Below are 23,231 nucleotides of genomic sequence, written 5' to 3' on the forward strand. Positions count from 1 at the left end.
CTAGCTGTTTTTCGGCCGTTTTTTTGGTTGCACTTCCAGAGAGAGAGAAGACTGTGTGATCCCCTCCTCTGCGAAGCGCTGACATCCCAGCTGAACGATTTTGACAAGGTTACAGTTCCGAACAGCTCAGAGAAAGCGCGCCATCAGCCGATGTCTGATGAAATCAACTGTGATGTTGAGATCGCTCGTAGCTTCAGTACTTTTTGAGGCTTGTTTTTAGCTTTCCCTGTTTCTAGGTGAACAGCTATGGGCAAGCGGTCTGCCTGCCTGGCCCTGGTTCCCCCTCGTACCCTGCTCCCTGCTGGCCTGAGGTTTTCCCCGCACAGATGACAATCCTAAGTGCTCACCCTGGTGGAGCATTTGGGGCAGTACCAGGTACTGTTCAGAGTCGGGCGGGCAGCTATCTGGAGTAGTCCTCACTCCGCATAGAAGTTCCCAGAGGAAGGTACCATCAGCCCTGGTTGTCGGTGAGGAAACGGAGTTAGAATGGTTAGGTTACTCCTCCAAGGCAGGTCACACAGCTAGTAAGGATGCAGGGCTGTGCATCAATGTGGTCTAGCTTCAGACCCCCCCACTTCACCTCTTATCTGTACCACATCTCTTTGATAAGTTAAAGGAGCTGGTGGAGGGTTGAGGCATTCCATTCACAAGATCCATTTAAAGACAGGACGGGCACTGGATAAATAAGAGTCAATAGGACACACCTTATATATTTGCGAGTTTGGCCCCTTCACATTCTTGAACTCAGGGCTCATATTCAACACCTCCGTTTGGATGTCATATCAAATAAAACCCCTATTTTTCTCCCCCAAATCCACCCACACTGCCAACTTTCTCCCCTAGTAGTAAATAGCAGGTCCATTGTTTAAAATTGCTGAGGCCAGACACCTTGAAGTCGCTCTTGACGACTTTCACATGCTGCATCACATCTTTGTCGGTTCTACCTTCAAAATCTTGCCAGAGAATGACCGCTTCTCACCACCACTGCTGCCCCTCTTGGTCCTCCCTGCAGCCTTCACCCATCTGGCAGCTTCTCAACCCAGAAGGCAGACGGCCCCCGCGCCCCAAGACCTCCCTGGCCTCCCCTCCCACCACTCTGTCCCACCTCGCCCTGTTTTAACTACTCCAGCTCTCTCAGTGGCCGTCTTGCGCTCCGTATCCTCCCTCCGTTAGCCTCTGGACCTGCTGGTTCCTCTGCTTGAGGCAGTCTTCCTCCAGTTGTCGGTGTGGCTTGCTCCTGTACCTCCTTCAGGTTCCTCCCCACATGGTGCTTTATTGAGAAGGTCTCCGACCACCTATTGTAAATTTTATCCTCATTCCCTACCCCCTTTACTCTGTTCCTGTTACCCCACAGCACTTACCACCTACCAGCAAGCTTGGTTGACTTGTCTGACTACCCCTCTTCAAGAATGTAAGTTCCCTGAGGAGCAGGGTTTCTGTCTGTCATTAATGGATCCCACACCCCACCCCGATGTAGAATAGTGCCTGGCACAGGGTATAGGGATCCAGGGAATGTTTGTTGAATGAACGAGTGAGGTGTACCTGTGAGCACAAAGGGGAAATTATGGATTCCAGTTATCCAGGGACACCATTTCTAGCATAGGTGCTGGCACATGATCTGTCAGTTGCATAGCTGAACTGATCAGTGTATAAAATAGAGACAATGGAACGTTTTGTATTTAAAGTTTTTACCTAGTAAATGCCACACTCACCTGGTACTTTGCCTCTGACACTAGTTCTGGCCTAGCTGTCCTCAAAAAACTAAAATCCTAGTGGCCTTTTCTGCCTCCCATATCTCTACCGTCCTTTAGTTGGTTGTCATGTGTTCCTCGACTCTATTTCTGGTTTTGGCTTGTGCAGCCCGCCAGCATGTTTCGTTTCTCATCCTCTGTGAACCAGGACTTCCTTTCTTGTGCATTGTGAAGCTTAGGGGACTGCCCCGCACGTGTGCTTTCCCACTTGTCGTTGAAGCTCACACGCCCTCTTGGCTTCTGTCTTTCTAGACCGGGATCCTAAGCAGACCCGTCCTTACTCCTGGGCATCTGTAGGGACAGAGAGCAGCACACATGACCCTGCTCTGCCACAAGGGTTGAGACCCGCCAGCTTGAGTAGCTCAGTACTGGTGAGGAGGGCCCTGCTTGTGTGGAGAGAAGCATTTCCAGACGTGTGTCGAGTTCCGAGTCTTACTGGCTCTCATTGCCATGGTGATCTCTTCAGGGATGGTGACAGCCGCTCCCACAACCGTTGCTGGTAGTCCCGTAGTCTGTGACTTTTAAAGTCCCGTTGGAGTGTTTCCTAGGAGAGAGAGAGTGTGTTTGAGTGTGTGGTGGGGGGGGTACACTTGTGTCCTGGGATCTTCTACTCGGCACTTCACTGTTGACACATCCCAAAGTCGTTAACCATCTTGTCTCTGGAGTTATTCTGCCCGGTAGACTGGCATCAGGATGTGAAGGCAGCGTTTGGTTTCTGGTGAAGGTGAAGAAGGTGAGCAGAGTATATTGGAGCTGTAGGAGACCTTGGATTCTAGATCCCCGCCTTAAAATTTGATACCTTATACCCATGAGGCCTTGCTGGCCTCCAGAGGCATGAGGTAGAAACCCGAGAGATGGCACAAAGCAGTCTTCTCAGCTTTGGTCCTCTTGACATGCTGGACCAGATGAGTCTCTGTTGAGGGGCTGTCCTCTGCCGTGTAGGATGTTGAGCATCCCAGCAGCATCTCTGACCACACATACGGTGCTGGTAGCACACTCCCACACACGACCCCAGGGGTCGTGGCCATCAGGAGTGTCTTCGGAAATAGTGTGTCACCCTCAGCTGAGACCTGTGATGTGACGTGATGGTGGACCCCAGTCTTTGCCTTGAAACTGGGCTTGTGCTTTGACTCCGCCTGTCCTCTCTGAGCGACTTTGGGCACCTCCTTAACCTCTTTGAGCGTCACTTTCCTCACCTGTAAAATGAGGATAATGGTGATTGTATCTATCACACGGTTGCTCTGAGCCCTGGCTGAATTAATATATATGAATGATTTAGCGCCTATCTCAGCCCAGTGATAAACAGTCAGGAAATGGCAGCTATTTTTACTGTGGAGGACTTATGTTATAGACACATTTAGCTGAAGTGCTCAAGGCAAAGCCAGAAAGAGCAAGAAGCGAGTCTGAACGAGATGGCCTTGGGGCACACCCAGGATGGGATGCAGCCAGAGCTGGGCTGTCCGTCCTCTTTGGTTCTGTCTTGACTCTGATCACATGATCATCTAGCCACGGGCTCCCAGCCTGGGCACTCTGGGCATTTGGGGCCAGAGCATTCTCTATTGTGGTGCTACTCTGGGTGTCTTAGGATGTTGATCTGTTTCCCTGGTCTCCACCTCCCGCTGTCATGACAACCATAAATGTCCAGACATTGCTCAGTGTCCCCTGGTTGGGGGGGTGGGAGACTCCTATAGTTGCTCCCCATTGAGAACCCCTGAGCTGGCCTGACGAGAGAGCAGTCCAGAGATTTTCAAGGGTGATTTGTCTTTCTTCAGTGCTCACCTGACTTGTTTTTTGCCTTTTGTTTGTTTGGCTTTTGGCCATGCGGTGCAGCATGTGGGATATTAGTTCCCTGACCAGGGATTGAACCCATCTCCCCTACAGTGGAAGCTCAGTCTTAACCACTGGACTGCAGGGAAGTCCCTCACCTTGTTGATTTCAAACCTAACCCCTGAGAGGATGAGATGCAGCCAAGTGTTGATTGATGCACTAGAACTCCAGTGGTTGGAGTTGTTTGTTCACTTAATTCTCACCACCCCCTTGCCCTGCCCTCAACTTAATACTTAGGATAAGTGAGAAGCCATTTTTCAGAGTTTTATGAACTTAAACAATAAACATTAACCCTGAGGTTTGCCCTGCAGAATGTACATTGAACTCTCCCGTGCCTCTCACCTGAGGCAGTTAGCGCTGAGGGTGCCATGCCTTTGTATACTTGGAAGAAAATTTTAAGTTTTGCCTGAGATCCTGTGTGCAGACAAAACATGCTTGTCGTTTTGCAAGTTTAAAATTTTTCCACCGTATCTTCAGCCTGCCTCTCAGTTACTGGAAAATGGACTCACCCAGCAGTCCCACTGTGGTTGTTTAGTCACTAAGTTGTGTCCAACTCTTTACAACCCCATCGACTGTAGCCCGCCAGGCTCCTCTGTCCATGGGATTTTCCCAGGCAGGAATACTGGAGTGTGTTGCCATTTCCTCCTCTAGGGTATCTTCCTAACCTAGGGATCAAAACCAAATCTCCTGTATCGACAGACAGATTCTTTCGCACTGTGCCACCATTTCCCAAGAGCATCTCTGGGTATAGGACAGGTCGGGCTCTGCTGTGTGCTTACACGCTGAAGCATCTGGGGAGAGAGAGGTGACCGGAAGTAAGGGCAGAGCTTTGAGTGGTGTTGGGAGGGGGGCGGTGTTTGGGCCTGGCGAAGAGGGTGTTTTAGATACCAGTCGAATTCCCACCTGAGTTCAGAGACAGAGAATGGGCTGGAGTAAAGTGGGAGATGGGGGCCAGTAGGATGCATCTGGGGGACTTGAACAGGGCCTCTTTCTCGTGTAATGGGAACTGCCTGGCAAAGGCAGCGGGCAGAGGTAGCTGCTACTCAGCTCGCCGAGCCCCTGGCAGGTAGCTCTCCATGGTACTTTGAAGTGATCAGGAGGCAGCTGGCTTTGCATGGCTGTCCCTTCAGGATCTGGTGGTGGCGCCCGGCAACAAGCAGCAGGGATTCTCTGGTCTGTTTGGAGGTTTGTTTTTGCCACCTTCCTGTGATCCCTGTCTGGCGTGGCTGTGCGCTCCTTGGTAGGAAGCTGGACACCTCGGGGCCTCAGAGCAGGTGAGGCCCCCGGGTGTCCACACTCTGCCTCATCCTGGGTTGTCTTGGCACCTGGTGCAGCTGTGTGGCCCTCGCTGTGAATCCTAACCCCGACTGCACTTCACGCTTACTATAAGGGGGTTGTGGAGGAAAATGAAAACCAATGCTTGGCTGCACTGTCAGAGATGGTTGCAGGAGGCCCGCGATGTCTAGGACCCCACCGGTTTTCTACAACACAGAGCCAGAGTCAAAAACCACAGGCAGGAGTTGCGACCTCACTTCGGAGCAAACAGTATATAATTCTGTCTGTTGGGTTTGTCTTTGTTTGCTGTTAGTTAGGAGCAGATAAAGGATTCTAAGGCCTCAGGGGAAAGAACAATCCAGATTTCTGATCTCTCTTGGAAAATAGCACCAGCCTCAGCTGCCGTTCCTGCTCGGCAGTGATGTGCCAGGACTGAGGCACAGCCACCGCCTTGAGACAGGTTGTGCTTTCCCAGTCACCACAGGCATCCCCCCTCAGCCAGCTGGGACCCTGCCCGCTCCCCCCTCCCCGTGCCTGCCTGACCTCGGCCGGCCAGTGGATCTAGCACCTCTCGGATGTGATCAGAGCACTGGGTGCTCCGTGGCAGAGACCCTCAGCAGATGGTTCCTGGCGGTCCATCTTTAATTCAGGATTCTGTGGGCTCAGAATGCTAGCGCTCAGAGCAGCATTTCTCCAAGACAGTCCAGGGGCCCTGGGAGTCTGTTTCTCAAGGGGACTTTTCAACCTTTTCAAGGGGACTGAGAGTTCAAAACTGTTTTCATAACAATACAAAGGCATCACTTGCCCTTTTCACACTCCTCTTGTGAATGGATGGTGGAGTTTTTTCCCAGAGGTTGTATAGTGCAACAGATGGGCTGCAAAAGCAGATAAGAAAGCCTGGCTGTCTCCTGTTAAGCCAGATGTTAAAACATGGGTCCAAATATAAAATAATGTCCTTCTTCTCCTTAGTGTTTTTGTTTCAAAAAGTTATTTATAAAAGTGTATTATGTAGATATACCTTCACTATTATTATCTTACGAAAGTTACCTAATTTCTGATGTTGCTTAGTTCAGTTTCTAACATGTTCCTATCGTTTAGTCACTCAGTTGTGTCCAACTCTTTGTGACCCCATGGACTGTAGCCCACCAGGCTCCTCTGTCCAGGCAAGAATCCTGGCATGGGTTGCCATTTCCTTCTCCAGTTTCTAACGTAGTGCATATCAATAGCTGTAGCTCACATTTACCAAAGTTCTTGGGCATCCTCATTAACTTACAAGTGTGGAAAGGGGTCCCAAGGCCAAAAAGTCTGAGAAACACTGGCTTGTGCCAGTGAACCCCAGTGTGAAGGGCCTGAGTGGGGCCTGTACGGGGTCCCTGTGAGTTTCCCCCTTCTCGAGCCTCGCAGGAATCTTAGACTGGCGCTGACAGGCAGCCTCTAGCTGATAGCTTGTGGCATAGTTGGAGGTGCCCTAGGTTTGTGTCTCATCTCTGTCACTTACTTGCCCAGGACCTTGGGCACTTTGTTTGACCTCAGTTCCTGCGTCTGTGAAGCAGGGTCGGTGCTCTCGAGTCTGAGGACTGTTGTGAAGGGGACACATGGCAGGTGATTGGCCCACTGGCGCATGGGGAGCCGTGTCAGGTCCTGCTACCTGTTGGTCTCCTGATGGGATCTTAGGGAGAAGGCGCCTTTCAGGTCGTAGCCAGGTTTCATTGGTGCTGGTGGGAGCTGCCCCCCGCTGCACTGTGTCTCATGGGGCGTTTGGCAGTGTCTCTGGTCTCTGCCCGCATGTCTCCGGACATTGTCAGATGTCCCCTTGGGAGCAAAATCACCGCCGTGTGAGTACCCCTGGGTTAGGAGATTCTGTTGGCCTTCCCCCACCCACCCACGCACACACACGACTGTGTGGCATAGTCATCTCTACTGAAGTCCTGAGATGCTGCACACATTTAAGTACACAGCCTGAGTGGGGAGGGAGAGGAGGTTATTCACAGAAGCCGGGGCGTCACCCTGATTTGTGCCGTCTGACCCACTGAGAATTTACTTTGGTGTACAACGTGAGTCAGGGATCTGACCCGGCCTCCTTGTACATAATCAATTTGTGGCTTCTCAGCCTCTGCACAGTTGATGTGAGGGTGGGCTCATTCTCTGGGCTTGGGGGGTCAGCCTGTGCACAGTGGGATGCTGGTCAGCACCATGATCTCCATCTACCAAATGCCGCTAGCAGCTCCTGCCCTCGTGGTAACCAACAATGTTCAGACATCGCCCAGTGGGAGGGAGGGGGGCAAATAGAACTGTCCAGGAGTAAGCTGTTAGCCAGCTGGAGCTTAGGGCTCACCCTGCCGACCTTTTTTTTCCCATATGGCCTCTTGGCGGCTGTTGGCATCATGATGTGATGGACTTCACGTCCCAGGTAAGGGGGAACAGTATTTTCCATGACCTTCAGAACTGTTCCAAGTTCACAGTGAGGGCCTTCCAAGATGCTCTGTGTCTGAGCAATCCCCTTGCACAGGGGCTGAAGCCCAGGGCCGGGTCTGCAGGAAGTCGGCCTGTCCCAGTGTGCCCACCTCCAGCCACTGAGTCTCAGAGCCCAGCTCATGCTTCCCAGTGGGTCATTCTGACTCCCCGGGCACCTGTTCTGACAGAGAGAGTGGTTTCTCCACACCCTGTTCAGGAGGCAGGCCTCGCTTTTGCATCATATTTTAAATGCCTTTGCTAAATTAAACAACCCCCCCCCCCCCCCCCCCCGCCCGCCCAGGCTGGCCACACAGGATTTCAGGAATTCGCCCAGAATGTATGCCTGTGTTGTGTCTGTCACAGCAGAGCAGGCTTGGGGAAAACAGTTCCAGAGAGTGTGGCTTCTACCATGGCAGGAGTTAGAAAAGAGACCCCCCCCTCTGCTCAGAGGAGAAAGAATGTTTTGCAGCATTGAGTGGCCACTGGGAATCTGAGGATCCAGGGCCTGGGTCACTCATCATCAGTGCCACGTGGAGGGGACCCCTATTCACGGAGTCTTGTTGTCAGAGTGAGGGTCGTGTGGGCCACTGAGCGAGCGGACCATGCTTCCACAGCCTCACACGGTTGTCTCAGCCCTCCCCCAGCTCAGATACTGGAGGCTCTGTCCCCAGAACAGTCAGACTGCCATCCACCGGAGATCTCTTCTCCTCACCACCCCCGGGGTGACCTTATTAAAAACATCCCAGCGCACCAAGGTGGGAAAGACTGCCTGAGGACCCCTGCCAGGGTGGGGTGGGATGTGAACGCCACACCTCCACTGACTCCACCCCACACCCCCTCCCTCCCCACTCCCACCTCCACCCTCCCCTCAGGAACGCTTGGCTCACCTGGGCCTCAGGGTTCTTCCTGCCCTTAGGTCATTTGTGCTGAGGGCTGCCCCGCCAGCTGGGCTCTGCCTTCACCTGGCTCGCTCCTTCCCCTCAAGAGCCCTCACCCACCCGAGGCCCCTTCTGCCCACTGTCCTGCTTTAGCATCCTTCTTATTCCAGTGCCTCCTTTTGACCCCTGCACGCCTCTGCTTCTTGTTTTTCCTTCCTCTTCCCACTAGAAGAGGGCTGTGGCCTCATCCACCTTTCATCCTGTCTCTGGCCCCTGGCCCCTTGTGGATGCTCAGAAAGTCGTACTGCCGCGAGCAGGGCTTGGCCGGTGGACGGGCCAATCATCTCGGTGATTCTCTTGGCCTCAGAAGGGTTCAGGGGATTATGAGAGATGGAGCGTGTGTGGTGAGGTGTCCCTGTGTCCAGGCGGCCCTTGCAAAGGGACTGGCGACTGGTGTTGAGTCCAGGACCCACGCTTTGGGATGGCGTCCGTGTATCTGCAGTGTCCTGTGTGTAATTAGAGTAAGATAATGATGCCAGCCGCTTCCCGAGCTCTGGATGTGTGTCGTTGGGTCCAGTCCTTCTGAACCGACGGGGTGGGGGTGGGGGTGGGGGTCCCATCTGCGCTGACAGACGCTGGCACGTGTGGAGAGAGTTCACCTGCTGGGGACCCCAGCCCCGGGTGGTGGAGGCCCGCCGGAAGCACACAGAGCCCAGTACCCGCGCTCCCAGGTTTCCTTGGCTGGTCTGCAGCCTCCGCAGAGGGCCTGTAGTCCTGGGATTGCCCTTGGGAACTGCCCCCTCCACCCCCCAGTCTCAGCTCGGCCGTGCTCTTGTCACGCCATCTAGTGGCAGAACAGAGAACTGCTGCCGAAGCTGGCTCCTGGTTTCTTGGTTGTTGTAGGAGAGGTTGCTGGCTTTCATTTAGTAATCGGCGAATGGGGTTCTTCTGAGATCTAAGGCCCAGGGGTATGCACAGTGCAGCGTGTGCCCCAGCATCTTGTAGTCCGAGTGGATGGGGCAGGGATGGGAAGGTCGCAGGGGTCTGCCGGGCTGATAGTTCTAGAAGGGAAGAAGGCAGATGTAGCTTGGCCGGAGAGGTTGTGAGGGATGTGAGGCAGCCAACTCGGAACTCAGGCTTAGGGTTCTGGTCCCACCCCCGCTGTTGGGACCCATCATCACTTAGGGCACCCATCTCTCCAAGGCCTCCCAGTCTGGCTTCGTGATTTGCACATCAGAGATGATAAATGATTTCTCTGCCATGGGGCTGTGATGGCATTGAATGAGATGGAGTGTGTGAAGTGCCAGGGTCCAGGAAGGGCCACTGAACAAATATGAGCCACTTGTCATCCCCGCTGTTGTCAGGATGAGGTTGGAGCCCTGAAGAGTGGTTTGGTTTCAGTATGTGAAGGTAACCGTGTGAGGAGGAGCATTCCAGAAAGAAGGGGTAGAAGCGTCATCTCTCAACCATGTGCTCCTGTGGTCTCTGTGAGACCAGTTGAGAGCTGCCTGAGACAAAACACATTCGAGCACCAAAAAAGGAACGAAGGGGCCCACACCCCGCAGCGGCTGGGCCGTGGGGCCGCGGAGTCTGCGGCGCATGAGATCAGAGGCGTCGCCTAGCAACAGCATGATGGAGATCAGTTCCATTCTTCACTGGAGAATTAGCTGGTGGACAGTGTTGACACATTGGTGACAAATTCACCTTTATGTTGCTGCACCGAACTGTTTATAATAATTCCTGAGAAAAGAAATGGCTCGAAGGGTTGAGATAGTAAGTGTTGGGGGATTAAAGCGGTTACCACGTATTAACAGACTGTTGTTTGTGTTGGCAAGATGCTTTCCATATTTTTTGCACAGATAAGAAGATTAAGCCACATCAGCCCAGGATTAAAGCTCATTTCGCACAAGTACCTTACTGACATTTTGGTCAAGAATTGTAAGTGGCTTTCCAGATGGGAGCTGTTTCCTGGCAGGTGTTGGAGACATCATTTTAGCAGGGGGATAAACAGAACAGGCCAAGGTAGTCCAGTGTGTTCTCCTGGGTCTACACAGTTTCTTCTGTTTAGTTTAGCAGACATCCTCAGACGCAGGCAGTCAAGCAGCCACGGGGGGGTGCCAGAGCTTGTCGTGGAGCCGGCCTGCCCGTGGTTTCTGTGTACACACCTCCCTGCCCAGCACAGTGAAGAAGGAAAGCCTGCGTGCGGGGGTGATTCTGTGTGTGTGTTTCCAGCTCAGACGGTGGAAGTGTTACACAGAGCATCCCACGGTTACACGTTTGACAGATGAAGACAGCGTAGCTTGCCTCTCCGTGGAGCGTGCACCTCAGGATGGGTCTTCATTTTTTTCTTTGAGAACCATAAGGATCTGCCCTTGACTTAACTGCATGCTTGCTCATCCGAAGCAGATGGTCTCATGACTTGGTGAAAGCCCACCGCTCACCCGCTAGATTCTTTGGGACTCTTCCAGAGATGTCTGTCTAGAATGTTTGCTGTAGCTGCTTTATTCCTGATGTTTCTTCTCAAAAGAAAAGTCTCAGTGTCTCAGCTTCGAGGCCCTCTAAGCGGGAGAGATGGGAGGAGGCAGACTAGGGTAGTGACTTCTCCCATTTGCCCCTGCGGTGCGTGGATGGCAGTGGAAGTCAGGGGCCAGCGTCAGGCCTGCCTGGGTTGGAGGCGCAGCCCCACCTTGGACAAGTCCTTGGCCTCTCTGAGTCTCCGTTTCCTGTTTTGTAAACTAAGGACCTGGCCTTTCAGGTGGTTGTGAAGATTCAGGAGACTGTTGCAGGCAAAGCGCTGAGCACCTGCCTGGTCATCAGTGCCCACAGTCAGTGACCACTGGCCATGGGTGAGACCATCCGAGGGTCTGGACACCCCGTCTGGGAGTGTTCTTGCTGGGACTACATGGCAGAGGCTGGGAGGCGTTTAAAGATGGGATTCCCAAGACCCTGGAGGGTTGGGACACACACCCTTCTCCCACGGGGCTGCTGCTGGGGTCCAGGCCAGCTCCTTGCATCTGGGCAGCTGCCGCCACCCACCCTTTCCCTCGGGACTCCTCCACCTTAGCCTCGCTTCAGGTCTGTACCTGGTCCATCCCCATTTCCTGCTGCGTCCGAAATAGATGCACAAGTCATTTTGTTTTAAGGATTTTGCCACCAGTCAACCTCTGGGCAGAAAAGATCCCAGTGAACCCTCCCTGTCCCCTGCCTTGCCTGTAGCAGTGGTGTCAGAAAGCCCACGGTTTTAATTCTGTCAAGCATGAGCTTTGTAAAACTCGCCTCTTCTTTCTGACCCTCCTCACCTCCTCTTTTAGGAGACAGTTTACAAGCCCTCTTCCTGACAGAGATGTCACACAGATAACAGAGGTGCCTTCAGGGTGGGGCTTTACAACTTCCCACATAGGCACCCAGCCATCCAAGGACTTCCCCCAACCCGGGCCCTGGGTCAGTAGTTTGTGCTTTAGGAGAAGGACCTGGCTCCTCGGTGACCCCTTTCTTTCCCAGAGACCTCCACTCCCAGCTGAGAGGATGGTTTGTGGCCCCTTGGGTCCAGAGGCGGCCTGCACCTCAGGGACCCCCTGACTTTTTCACAGCCATCTTAGTTCCTTTGCTCAAGAAAGGAACTACCTGCCTAAGTGTGATCGGTGCTTACTTTCCAGGAGCGTCTCCCCTGGGCCGTGCAGTCGTGGGGGGTTGCACCCCACGCCTCTCACCCTGGGCTGGGGCGTTTCCCACCCTGACCTTCCTTGAGTTCCTCCACTGCTGCCTCAATCCTCCCTGCTCCTGGCTGCCTGCCCAAGTGCTGCTCTGCCTTCTGCTTAAAGGCGCTTCCTCCGAAAGCCTTTCCTGATGGGCTGCTCCTCTGCAGCCTCGGCGGGTTGGGTGCCCCAGCCCTGCGCTGTGTGCTTCCTCTGTGTTGTAATGTTCAACTGAGTCTGAAGTCAGCTCCTGGCAGGCAGGGGACGTGTCTTTCCGTGTCACCACCACACCCTAGAAGCCGGCTTGATGCCTGGCACATGGTGGGCACTGGATGTGTGGAATCACTGAACTCGTAGCTGCCGAGTGACTCTCATGATTGAATCTCTGAACGTACTGAGAGGTGCAGCTGGAGGAGTGGGGCCAGGCTCGGCTGGGCAGGCGGAGCGTCCCAGCAGTCATAGCCTCCCACAGTGCCTCGGGGAGCAGAGAGGGTCCCCGACATCTGGCAGAGGAGGGGGCAGAGCGGAGATCTGCGACTTTTCCACACCTGGGCTCACCTGTCTCTGCTCGTCACCGGGACTGCAGAGGCCAGATCCAGAGCCCAAACCCAGTCTTTGGGGGTCAAGTTAGGTGGAGAGCCCGTGTTGTGGGCTTCTCTCAGCCTCTCTCCAGGTCCGTGCCCACCACCCGCCATGCTGTTTGTGTGGGGGATCGAAGCAGGGGTAAGGGCTTTCCCTGGCTGGGAGCTGGGATCACAGTTGGGCTGGGGTAGCCCCCTGGGGCCCTGGAGCTGAGGAGGGCTGTGTGGGGGACATTGGAGGAGGGATTCAGACCAAGAGCAGCCACCTTGGACTTGGCATCGGCACCTTGGAAAGCCGAGGTGAGGCGGGCACCCCCCAGTGCATCCCTGATAGTGGTGCTGACTCTGCCCAGAGGAGGGCCATTCTTCCAGGTGACTTGGGGTTCCGAGTCCCACCCTACTTCACACAGCAGTGTTGACTGCAGTTACCCACCGTTCTCAGGCCTCGTCACAGGTTTTCTTGCAAAGGGTTCCCTGGTCAGATAGCTTTGGGCAACGTTTAAAACGCCTGGTGGATAGAATCTGCATTAAATAGCATGCATCTGATTAACCTTTTAATGTTTTAGGTCTTTGTGGTGGCCTTGATCTCTACAAATCTCTGGAGGTGGTTTTCACTCGTGAAAGGAGAACTGGGCTGGGTTTTCAGGCACTTCCTGGAAGCCTCGTTGCCCCTGTCCACATTGTTGTTCAGTTGCTATGTCGTATCTGGACTGCAACACGCCAGGCTTCCCTGTTCTTCACCATCTCCTGGAGTTTGTTCAAACTCGTGTACACTTAGTCAGGGATGCTATCTAACCATCTCATCCTCTGCTGCCCCCTTCTTTTGCCTTCAGTCTTTCCCAGCATCAGGGTCTTTTCCAATGAGTCGGCTCTTCGCATCAGGTGGTCAAAATATTGGTGCTTCAGTATCAGTTTCTCCAATGAATATTCCGGACTGATTTCCTTTAGGAATGACTGGTTTGACCTCCTTGCAGTCCAAGGGACTCTCAAGACTCTTCTCCAGCATCACAGTTCGAAAGCATCAGTTCTTCGGTGCTCAGCCTTCCTTATGTTCCAACGCTCACATCCATACATGACCACTGGAAAAACCATAGCTTTGACTAGACAGACCTTTGTCACGGCCCAGTGATGTCTCTGCTTTTTGTTATGCTCTCTAGGTTTGTCATAGCTTTCCTTCCAAGGAGCAAGTGTCTTTTAAAATTTCATGGCTGCAGTCACTGTCCAAAGTGATTTTGGAGCCCAGGAAAATAAAATCTGTCACTGCTTCCACTTTTTCCCCTTCTATTTGCCATGAAGTGATGGGACCGGATGCCATGATCTTAGTGTTTTGAATGTTGAGTTTTCAGTTCAGTTCAGTCGCTCAGTTGTGTCCGACTCTTTGCGACCCCAGGAACTGCAGCACGCCAGGCCTCCCTGTCCATCACCAACTCCTGGAGTCTACTCAAACCTACGTCCATCGAGTCAGTGATGCCATCCAACCATCTCATCCTCTGTCGTCCCCTTCTCCTCCTGCCCTCAATCTTTCCCAGCATCAGGGTCTTTTCCAATGAGTCAGCTCTTCGCATCAGGTGGCCAAAGTATTGGAGATTGAGCTTCAACATCAATCCTTCCAATGAACACCCAGGACTGATCTTTAGGATGGACTGGTTGGATCTCCTTGCAGTCCAATGTTGAGTTTTAAGCCAGCTTTTTCACTCTCCTCTTCATCCTCATCAAGAGTCTCTTTGGTTCCTCTTCACTTTCTGTCATTAGATTGGTATCATCTGCATATGTGACGTTGTTGGTATTTCTCCTGGTCTTTATTCCAGCTTGTGATTCATCCAGCCCGGCATTTTGTATGATGTACTCTGCATATAAGTTAGATAAGCAGGGTGACAATATACAGACTTGATGTACTCTTTTCCCAATTTTGAACTAGTCCGTTGTTCCATGTCTGGTTCTAACTGCTGCTTCTTGACCTGCATACAGGTTTTGTCAGGAGACAGGTAGAGTGGTCTGGTATTCCCATGTCTTTAAGAATTTTCTACAGTTTATTATGATCTGCACAAAAGCTTTAGCATAGTCAGTGAAGCAGAAGTAGATGTTTTCTGGAATTCCGTAGCTTTCTATGATCCAACGAATGTTGGCAGTTTGTTCTTAGGTTCCTCTGTGTTTTCTAAATCCAGCTTACACATCTGGAAGTTCACTTGTGAAAGCAGAGCTGGGCTGGGGTCTCAGGCATGTCTTAGGAGCCTCGTTGCCATTGTCCTCATTCCTTCCCCACACTTGGATTTCAGTTTCCTGTGTGATGGTGCTCATGCGGTGACGGCACAAGTGGTGACGTGGGTCAGTTAAAGACCAGGCTGCCTGGACGGGGGCACGTGTGTGTTGTCGTGGAGTCAGGACTGATCTACAGGTTACAGACTTGGGGCCCTAAAGTGGGTGAGCAGAAACGAAACTCGCGTGGCTCTGGTACTCTGTCTTTATGATAGAGAACTGACTGAGTTCATGACTGCCAAACCTGCCATCCAGGGGGGCCTCCCTGGCCCAGTGGCCGCGTTTCACTCAGTTCGTAACTATGTATTGATCACGTGTCGTGTGTGAGCCTGCGTTTGGCTCTGAACAAGCAGAGGTGGACACAGCAGTGCTCACACACACACACCCTCGCTTCCAGGAGACGTTTTCCCCTGACGCTCTCTGCCCCCAGCCTCCTCGTCCTCGTTCTTCCCATGGTGCCACGCACAGAGCAACGGCTTCGTCTGCTTATGTGATTGCATGTGGCTGGTGCTCCCACATGGAGAAGGGCAGAGGGGCTTCAGTGCAGACACTGCAGACAGTTCTCACCCTTCACGCACCGGCTGACGGGGTGCACAGAGCTCTTCTGGGGCTGTCTGTGGTCCCTCGGACTCCCTGACATGCAGCCTTGGTGTCACCCATGCAGATATAAGCAGAGCAGACCTCAGGAGCCCAGTTCAAACTGGAAGCTTCCCGGGGGAAGCAGTGTCTGTACCTGAGGAAGAGAAGGCGAGACTGTCTTCCAGGCAGAGGAAGTAAGCCGGGTGAAAGCCCCAAAGTGACAGGAGCGTGGGGCACGGGGGGCCAGGGGCTCGTCAGTTCCCAGTCGTGGTCGGCGGGGCTGGCCTGTTCAGAGGGCCTGTGCTTCTAGTTGGGGAGGATGTTGCCAGGTTGTAAGCGTGAGTTTCACACCAGTGGTTTTGGCGGCCACCCCAAGGGGTGAGGGTAGAAGCAGGGAAAGACGGGAGGTCTCAGCCGCAACCGTGGAGGTGAGGAGGGTGGATTCACTCACAGAGCCCAGACCCCTGTGTACCCCTCGCTGCCCTCTGCCCCCAGCTGCTCCAGAAGGCAAGAGGCAGGCCCTGTGAACCACAGGCAGCCTCCTGCCAAAACTAGTTCTGTTCCCACCCCACCCCGGCGGTCCCCGGGCAGCCCCTGCCGTGGGCCTTTAGTCACAGCACCAGGAGCTCTTCCTCGGCCGTCTGCATGCTGCTTCCCCATCTCAGGCCCCCCTCGCAGCCCAGCACGGCATTCATTTTCTCAGTGCCCCTCCCCTTACTCGTCGCTCCCTCAGGTACTTGTTGAGTCCCTTCAGGGTGCCCAGGGCTGTTCTCAGGCTTTGGGACAGGAGGGGAGCAAGGCAAGGCGTCCCATCTCATTGAGTTTGTGTCTTACTAGGGCCCACAGACCCTAACCCTGCATGCCCGCACACGCACACACGGTGTATCAGGTGGTGTTGCCACTGTGAAGAGCAAGCAGGCATCCTGTCGTCCCTGGGAGGCCCGTCCTGGGTTTCTGCTCCAGGCGACTGTGTGTGTGTAGTGAAGTCTGCCGTGGCTAGGCCTCCCCTTTCAGGCCAGAGGTGCTTAGAGACCAGGGGCAGAAATCAAGCTCAGGCTGGCTTAAGCAAAAGTCAACATTTGCTAGCTTAACTGAAGAGTCAGAGTGGGAGGTGGGGTTAGTTTTGGGCCTGCTGACTGGGGGCCTCCAGCCCAGCCCCCCGGGCTCCGCTTTCTTCTCCACCCCCAGCTTTGCTCCCAGCTGCATTGGCTCAGCTCCAGCTCCCCTTGTGGCAACTCTCAGCCGCTGGCAGCCCTGGGGTCCTCTCCCACCAGCTTAACAGCCCCAGCAGAGCGAGGGGGCCCTCTCCCCAGCAGCTCCAGCGAAAGTCCTGGACCAGATTGTTGTCGGCTGCCTGCAATCTGGCCTCACTCCCATGCCTGCTGTCCCCTGGGGCCAGGGCAAACAGCACTCTCCTCCTCCGGCCTGGAGCCAGGGGTGTAGGAAGTGGGCCCTGGGCTGATCCCAGCTCCTTCCTGCGTGCCCCCAGCGTTGCAGCTGGCCTGGAGTGGAATGCAGAAGTAAGGCTGGGGCCCGGGCCCGCAGCCCTCGATGCAGGGGCCATGGCAGGTGTCTGGCCTTCCCATGGTAGACGTGTGTGTGTGTGTGGAAGAGCTGCTGCTGTCCCCAGACTCCCTGCAGCTCACCTTCACTGTCACTTACTGCCCAGCAGTCGGGCGCGTCCATTCTTCTCCGTTCACCTGGGTTTGTGGAGCTCCACATCTGTGCTGGAGACCCTCCCCCGCCCCCCACTCCCTGGCCATGTGCACTGCAGTCTCTGAGCGGTCACGCACCCCAGTGGTGGCGGCGTGGGCTGTGCCTGGTGAGGGTTGTCGTGGTGAATCTGACTCGGTGCCACAGAGCGAGGCAGCGGTCTCCATCAGTGGGCAGTGGTCCCAGAGTGCAGGTGGGCGTCTGTCCTGCTCCTCTGTGGTGTGGGAGTTTTCGGGGTGGGGATGGGACGGTGTCCTGTGACCATCTCAGTCTTGTCCCTTTGCTCCCCGCGCCTCGTCCCCGCCCCCTCTTCTTTAATCTGGGTGGTCTCCATCACCCCCTTCCCCACACTCTGGTCTCTCTGCTTTCCTCCCCCGCCCCCCTTCACAACTGCCCCACATCCTTCCATCGCCACCATCTGCCCCTCAGGCTGCCTGTCACCTCAGGAGCCGCCTTCACACCTGTCCCTCCATTCCGGGCTCCTCTGCTGAGGCTTCAGCACAGCCTCCTCTCCAAAGATGCCCCAGATCCTCCCCCCCGACCAGATGCCCGCGAGTGCTCTCGTGGCCTGCGAACCGCGTACCCGTCCTGCCAGGTGAAAGCTGTGCCGGTTCACCCAGGACTCAGGCAGGGGAAGGGCTGTGCAGATGCGCCCCAAGTTCAGAACAACACCCCCCTGCCCCCGCTTCCCATCCATGCCGCCCCTCCAGGCTTTGAATGCTGAGGGTGGCCCTGGGCACGCCCACAGGGCTCGGGCCCCAGATGTGAGGCGGGTGGCCGCTCCGGCGGGTGGCAGAGGGCCAGGGACACGGCCCCTCGGACGGAAGACCAGTGGTGTTGACTGAGGATGACCGGCAGCAACTGTCTTCTGGTCCAATGACAGTGTCCCAGAGGGTTTCTCCTTTCAGCAGCAGCTGTGCAAGATGGACTTCTCAATCCTCACAACTCCACTTTTTTCCTAACAGGCACTCACTTAGACACCCAGGTGGAACGCAGAGCTGACTTGAGCAGAGTAGTCCTCCAAAGAGCGTGTGCCTCGTGGGCAGAGGTTGTAGATGGGTTGCCCCGGCCCCAGCTGGCCTGCAGATTTGAAAACATAAACATTTTAAACCTAGGGACTTCCCAGTGACATGGCCATTCTAAGCCAGTCTCGAAACCGTTTATTGGTGTGTACATGCACACAGAAAGATACACATAGCTTAACACGCTGAACACTTTGCACATTTATATCAAGAAACTATTTTCTAGGCGATCTGATGGTCATTCGAGTTACTAATTTTATATTGGATTTGTGTTTTGTTTTTAACTTATCACAAACAAATGTAGCTGTGTTTACTGTATGAATATAATGTTGGGGGGAAAAAACACCGATTTTTCTTTTTGCAGAAAAGCCTGCCATTGCTCCGCCCGTCTTTGTGTTTCAGAAGGAGAAAGGACAAAAGGTAAGGGGCCGGTATGTTCTCCCATCCCCTCTTCCCCACCGCCTCCCCCAGGACTCTTCCCCACCGCCTCCCCCAGGACTCTTCCCCCGAAGGTCGCAGCGCCGCCATGGGGCTCGGAGAAGAAGGCCCAGTGGCCTTAGGTTTACCACGGCCCAAGGTTAACAGAGGGTGCATGGACAGGGCTCAGAGACTCTGCTTTAAAAAACAGAGAGAGCGCGATTCCATCTTAGTTGCTGTAGAAGTACGGCTGTGCGTCAGGGAACCTGGTAGAAGGGACGGAAGGTGGGCGGAGAGGGGAGGAGAGGGAGCAGTGCTGAGTAAGGAAAAACAGGACCTTTAATGTTTTTAGGGGAGTTTTTGGCCCCAACCAACTTGGCTTAAGTGCACTTAGAATAATTGGCAGCAGGCTTGCATCATGTATTCACTACCTGTCCTTAAAGGTTGCTTTACATGTCTGGTTTGCTCTGTTGTTGGAGATACTTCGCCAAATTCACAGTAAGGAGCTCACGCGCCTGGAGGGCAGGGCGGTGCCTTCCCGTGTGTGGTCCTTGTCCTGTGTGGTCGTTCACGGTGAAGTCATCAGGCCGCGTCCCTCCCTGATGGGCCAGTGTGGAAGGTCGGGGTTGTGTCTCCAGTTAGTCAGTGTTCTGTGGTGACCCAAGTGTATATGGGGACTCCCCCTATTTGTCAAAAAAACATGGACAGTGCCTGTCCTCCTGCCCGGGGACAGCAGGTGTGATGTCATGACCACGGCAAGGTCTAAGAGTGACCCCTGCACTGCATTGACACCAGTATTCTGAAATCTGTGTGATTCTGAAATCTTGTTAGTGAGGACAGCCTCTGAGGGGCCCCTCGGCTCTGGACTCATGACCCACAGACCAGGTGGGTCCTCCTGAAGGTGACTGACTCTGAGCTTAGGGGCTGCTGGCAGCCAAGTCGCTGCCTGTAGACCCTGCCCCATGGTCTGAGAAGAGGCCAGTCTTCTCCTTCTGAGCGGTGCAGCGTTCAAGGGCTGTAGGGAAAGTTGCTAGTGTGTGGGGCAGGGGTGGGGAGGAGCAGCGGCTGCCCTGAGGCCCCCCACCCACCCACACCCCCTTGCAGGATGTTTTCTGTGTTATCTGCTGGGCTTGTTCTTGCATTAATCTTTCCCATTGTCAGTTCTTCTGCTGAGGAATCAGAAAACACAAGAAAAGGTTCTTCCCTTTTTGCTTCTGTTTCCTGGGTCATGTTTTCTAGGTCCATCAGCCTCTGCTGCCTCCTCCCCATTGGGTGCTGACCGATACATACAGTTTAGTTTCTCATGCTTTTATCATTTGTCCTTTGGAAGTTCAGCCTCTGTGAAGGGGCTGATGTGTTTCTTCTGGCTTTTAGAAGTAAATGTGTTTGGTTTCTGCTTCAGATATGAAAGTCACTTATTTTACTCAGGTTTTCCATAAAATCGGGACTTTCTAGAATTTTGAATTTTACTGTGATTCTCTTTTGAACCACTTCTAGATTATCAACAAACTAAGGGCTGCCACAGCTTTTTGTTAATAAAAAAATATTGGCGCACAGCCCCGCCCCATGTGTACCGGGAGCTGTGGCTGCTCTCTCACTGTCAACTGCAGCATGAAGGAGTTCGGACTGAGACCAGGCAGCCTGCAAAGTCAAACATATTTAGCATCTGGCCCTTTACAGAAAAAAGTTGCCAGCCCAGATTTGAAACAAGTAATTGAAATAGATAATTCTGAAGACTTTCCAACAATCAGCAGGATGAAACACTAAAATATAATGTTTATTCGGCTGAATTTAAAATGCTTTTAAAATTACTAATTCTTACTTCAGTACTGTTTTCATGGTTGAGGTGGCTCTGTTGCTTTGTCCATTCAAAGGCCGAGTTACACTCATTACCTTTAGAAGGTTGATACTAGTTAGGTGAGCAGGGTGAGGTTGAACCTGAAGAGTCACCAGCAGGATGCTCATCCTCCTGAAAACATGCACATCTGAATAGTGGCTCGGTGCCAGCTCTAAATGGGCTTCTAAAAATAGCTGACCGCCAGCTCTTCAGAGTCCGGCTCTCCGCTGCTGTCATGCTTGTGTGACAAGATCACTGGAAGGGCGTGGAAAACCTCTGCAGCAGAGGCTGGGGGAGCCTGTGTGTTCATCAAGACCCATCTCTGAGCTGCCGAGTGGGTGGCTGCCCAGTAGACACGGGGCCTCCTCCTTTCTCTGCTGCTTGTGACTGCTCAGGCATCAGGCGGGAAGGATGCGGAGAGGCCCGGATAGCTGGCTTGGTGTCTGTGTAGCCCCGGGCCAGGGCAGGCGATGGTTAGGTGGGTCTGCAGGGAGCAGGCACTGCGCGTTTCTGGGGCCCTCCCTGTTTCCCCGTCTTGCCGCTGCCCCAGTCCTCCCTGCTCACACCACACGGTTGGGAAACAACAGGCTGCTGCTGTTTTTTTCCAAGTGAGCTTTTTTGCCCTTTTTCAACTTTCTGTTTTGAAATTTTTTTTCAAGTCCTCAGAGAAATTAAAAGAATGGTACCGTGGACCCCTGGGAAGCCACCTTGGGTGGGCTTCACTGTTAACATCTTTATCATAAATGCTAGAAACACTCAACTGTAAGTTGTGCCCCCGACGGTTCTCCCTTAAAGACAGTTGTCTCCTCGGAATTCCCCAGTGCCATGGTCACGCCTGAGAAAGTGATCATTAATTCAGAAACATCCTGTAATATGTTCAGTCCACATGGAAATGGTCCTAAGTGTCACCCACACAGCTGTTTTCTGAGCTACTTTTGGATCCACAGAGACCAAGGAGCCCCATTGTCAGCTGTGGGGCCTACTCCCGTCTTTCAGTGGGTAATCCCTAAACCACCAGTGCACCCACGGGATGTGCTCCAGGAGCCCCCAGCCCCCTTCAGAGGCCCAGCTGTTATTACCAAATCATGATCGAGATAAAAGATTTGAAACTGAGAAGAAGAAAGTTAGGCTCCCAGCCCAGGCATTTTTGGTGCTGGTTTGGTGACAAAACCACCTAGGATTTTCTCTCTGTCCCGTAGACAGGGTTCAAGTTGCCTTCACAGCAAACCACAGATCGGTGGCCTGCCGGTGGCATCCCTGGGTCTTGGGAAGAGTCCTCAGATCCTCCCATCGTTCTATGTTAGAGCCTCGGGCAGCTGGAACTGCAGTCTTGATGCCAAAACCCAGACCAAGCGCCAAGAGCCTTTCCTGTCGCTTCCCTATGCCCGAGCTTCCTCAAGATGGCGCTCTTTACAAGATGCTTGCGTTTCCATGCATTTGTGTTTTAGGGGCAAAAATGAAACCTTCTTAACTGCCTTGAATGGAGACAGTTTTTTTCTTTTAAACAGGAAGAGAATTTGAATCTCCTTCTGTGGGTTGTTACAGTGTTTGTGATAACTGAATGTTCCTTTCATTTACTTTATCTTCCAAATATTTGTTAATCTGAAGGCAGAAGACTTTGGGGTTGCCCTGGCAGAGTAAAGACAAAAAGCAGTTCAGTAAAAAGACAAAAAGCAGTTACAACAGCAGTCTGCTGTTGGGCAGAAAGCAGAGTGTCACTGACAACGCTGGGAGCTTACTCTGTGTAACAAGCGTGTTCTGTGTGTGTGGCTTTTTGTCAGCCACATATATTTTAGGATGATGTTAAAGGCTGCCAAAATCCCAATGTCTGACTTTAACAAACATGTTGAAAACCTACAGGCTCTGTCTTGTTTCTTTAGAGCTTACTTTCCTTGTCCAGCAGAAATACTCAAGACCCTAGGAGAAAACGCTGGGATGGCATTTGTATTTCTTTTTGTTTCTCTGATGTAGACTTCATCTCTGCCATGCTGCAAGGGCATTTGAACTTCTCTGTTCGAAAAGTGGGGATTGTTTTAAAAATCCTGGTTGTTCTGAATACAGATGGACAGTTTCCCCTGGAGCTCTGGGTTCACTTCCTCTGGCTGGGTGTTCAGTCTCTGCCCGTAAAGCAGCAGAGGCAGCTGTGGGGCCGCCTCGGCACCCAGCACAGGTTTGAAGAGCGGCCTGGGAAGGGAGGCCTTTCCATCTGCGGATCTCCCTACAAAGAAGAGTCCATTTTGGTGACCTTTAGACATGTGGATGTGTTAACGTCCTGTGGCTTTTGCTTTTCCAAGAGTGTTTGAACCGTTCTCTTAAATCTTTTATGTAGTTGCTTTCATCCAGCAGGCTCACACATTTAAAAATAGTCCCAAGTCTTGTCTAAAGAGGGTTCAGTCACTTCACAGGCAGGAGGAATGTGGCTGCGTCTACAGGGAGACAGGGTGGCCCCATGGTCATTCAGTTCACAGTGAGAGAAGCCTGTGGTGGATGATGCCAGGTGGGAGGTTTGGGGACTGGAGCCCACCTGTTGGATCCAGGCCACCAGCTTTGCAACAAGCCACTTCCATGGAAGCCCCTCCTGAACCCCAAAAACCGCCTCAAAGGATTCCAGCTTCCCCTTACTCTGGCTGTTTTCTAGATAAGCCCTGGCCCAGGAGACTCCTAGGCCAAAGGGCTCCCTCCTTCAGCCAGACCTCTACCCACCTGCCCGCTGATATAAAGCCGGGTCGCTATGTCTCTGCCAGCTTGCTGGGTCCCCCACACTTGCACTCACTGAGCAGGGCTGCGTTCCCTTCCTCTCGGGTTCATGGGCACAGATGGGAGGTGCTGCCGGGGCTGCAGCTCCTGCTGAAGCCCCAGCCCCAGTGGCCAGACACGTTGCTGGCACTCGCCCCCTTCCTGAGTCTGTCTGAGTTTGGGCTTACTAACCCCAGGGGCAGTTTGGTC

At 53.4% G+C, this 23,231-nt stretch overlaps 1 protein-coding gene across 5 annotated transcripts in view; it reads left to right on the forward strand.

Annotated features, from left to right (window-relative positions):
• The window catches only part of RANBP3 (RAN binding protein 3), a 51,182-nt gene that overhangs the window by 785 nt on the left and 27,166 nt on the right, over positions 1 to 23,231 (forward strand). For all 5 annotated transcript variants that reach the window (XM_061150580.1, XM_061150581.1, XM_061150582.1 and 2 more), the window contains exon 2: positions 18,396 to 18,451. In XM_061150580.1, coding sequence (XP_061006563.1) covers positions 18,396 to 18,451 — 56 coding nt within the window. The remainder of the gene's footprint in view (positions 1 to 18,395; positions 18,452 to 23,231) is intronic.

The sequence above is a fragment of the Dama dama genome, chromosome 9 (genome assembly GCF_033118175.1).
Source record: "Dama dama isolate Ldn47 chromosome 9, ASM3311817v1, whole genome shotgun sequence".
Classification (NCBI taxonomy): Eukaryota; Metazoa; Chordata; class Mammalia; order Artiodactyla; family Cervidae; genus Dama; species Dama dama.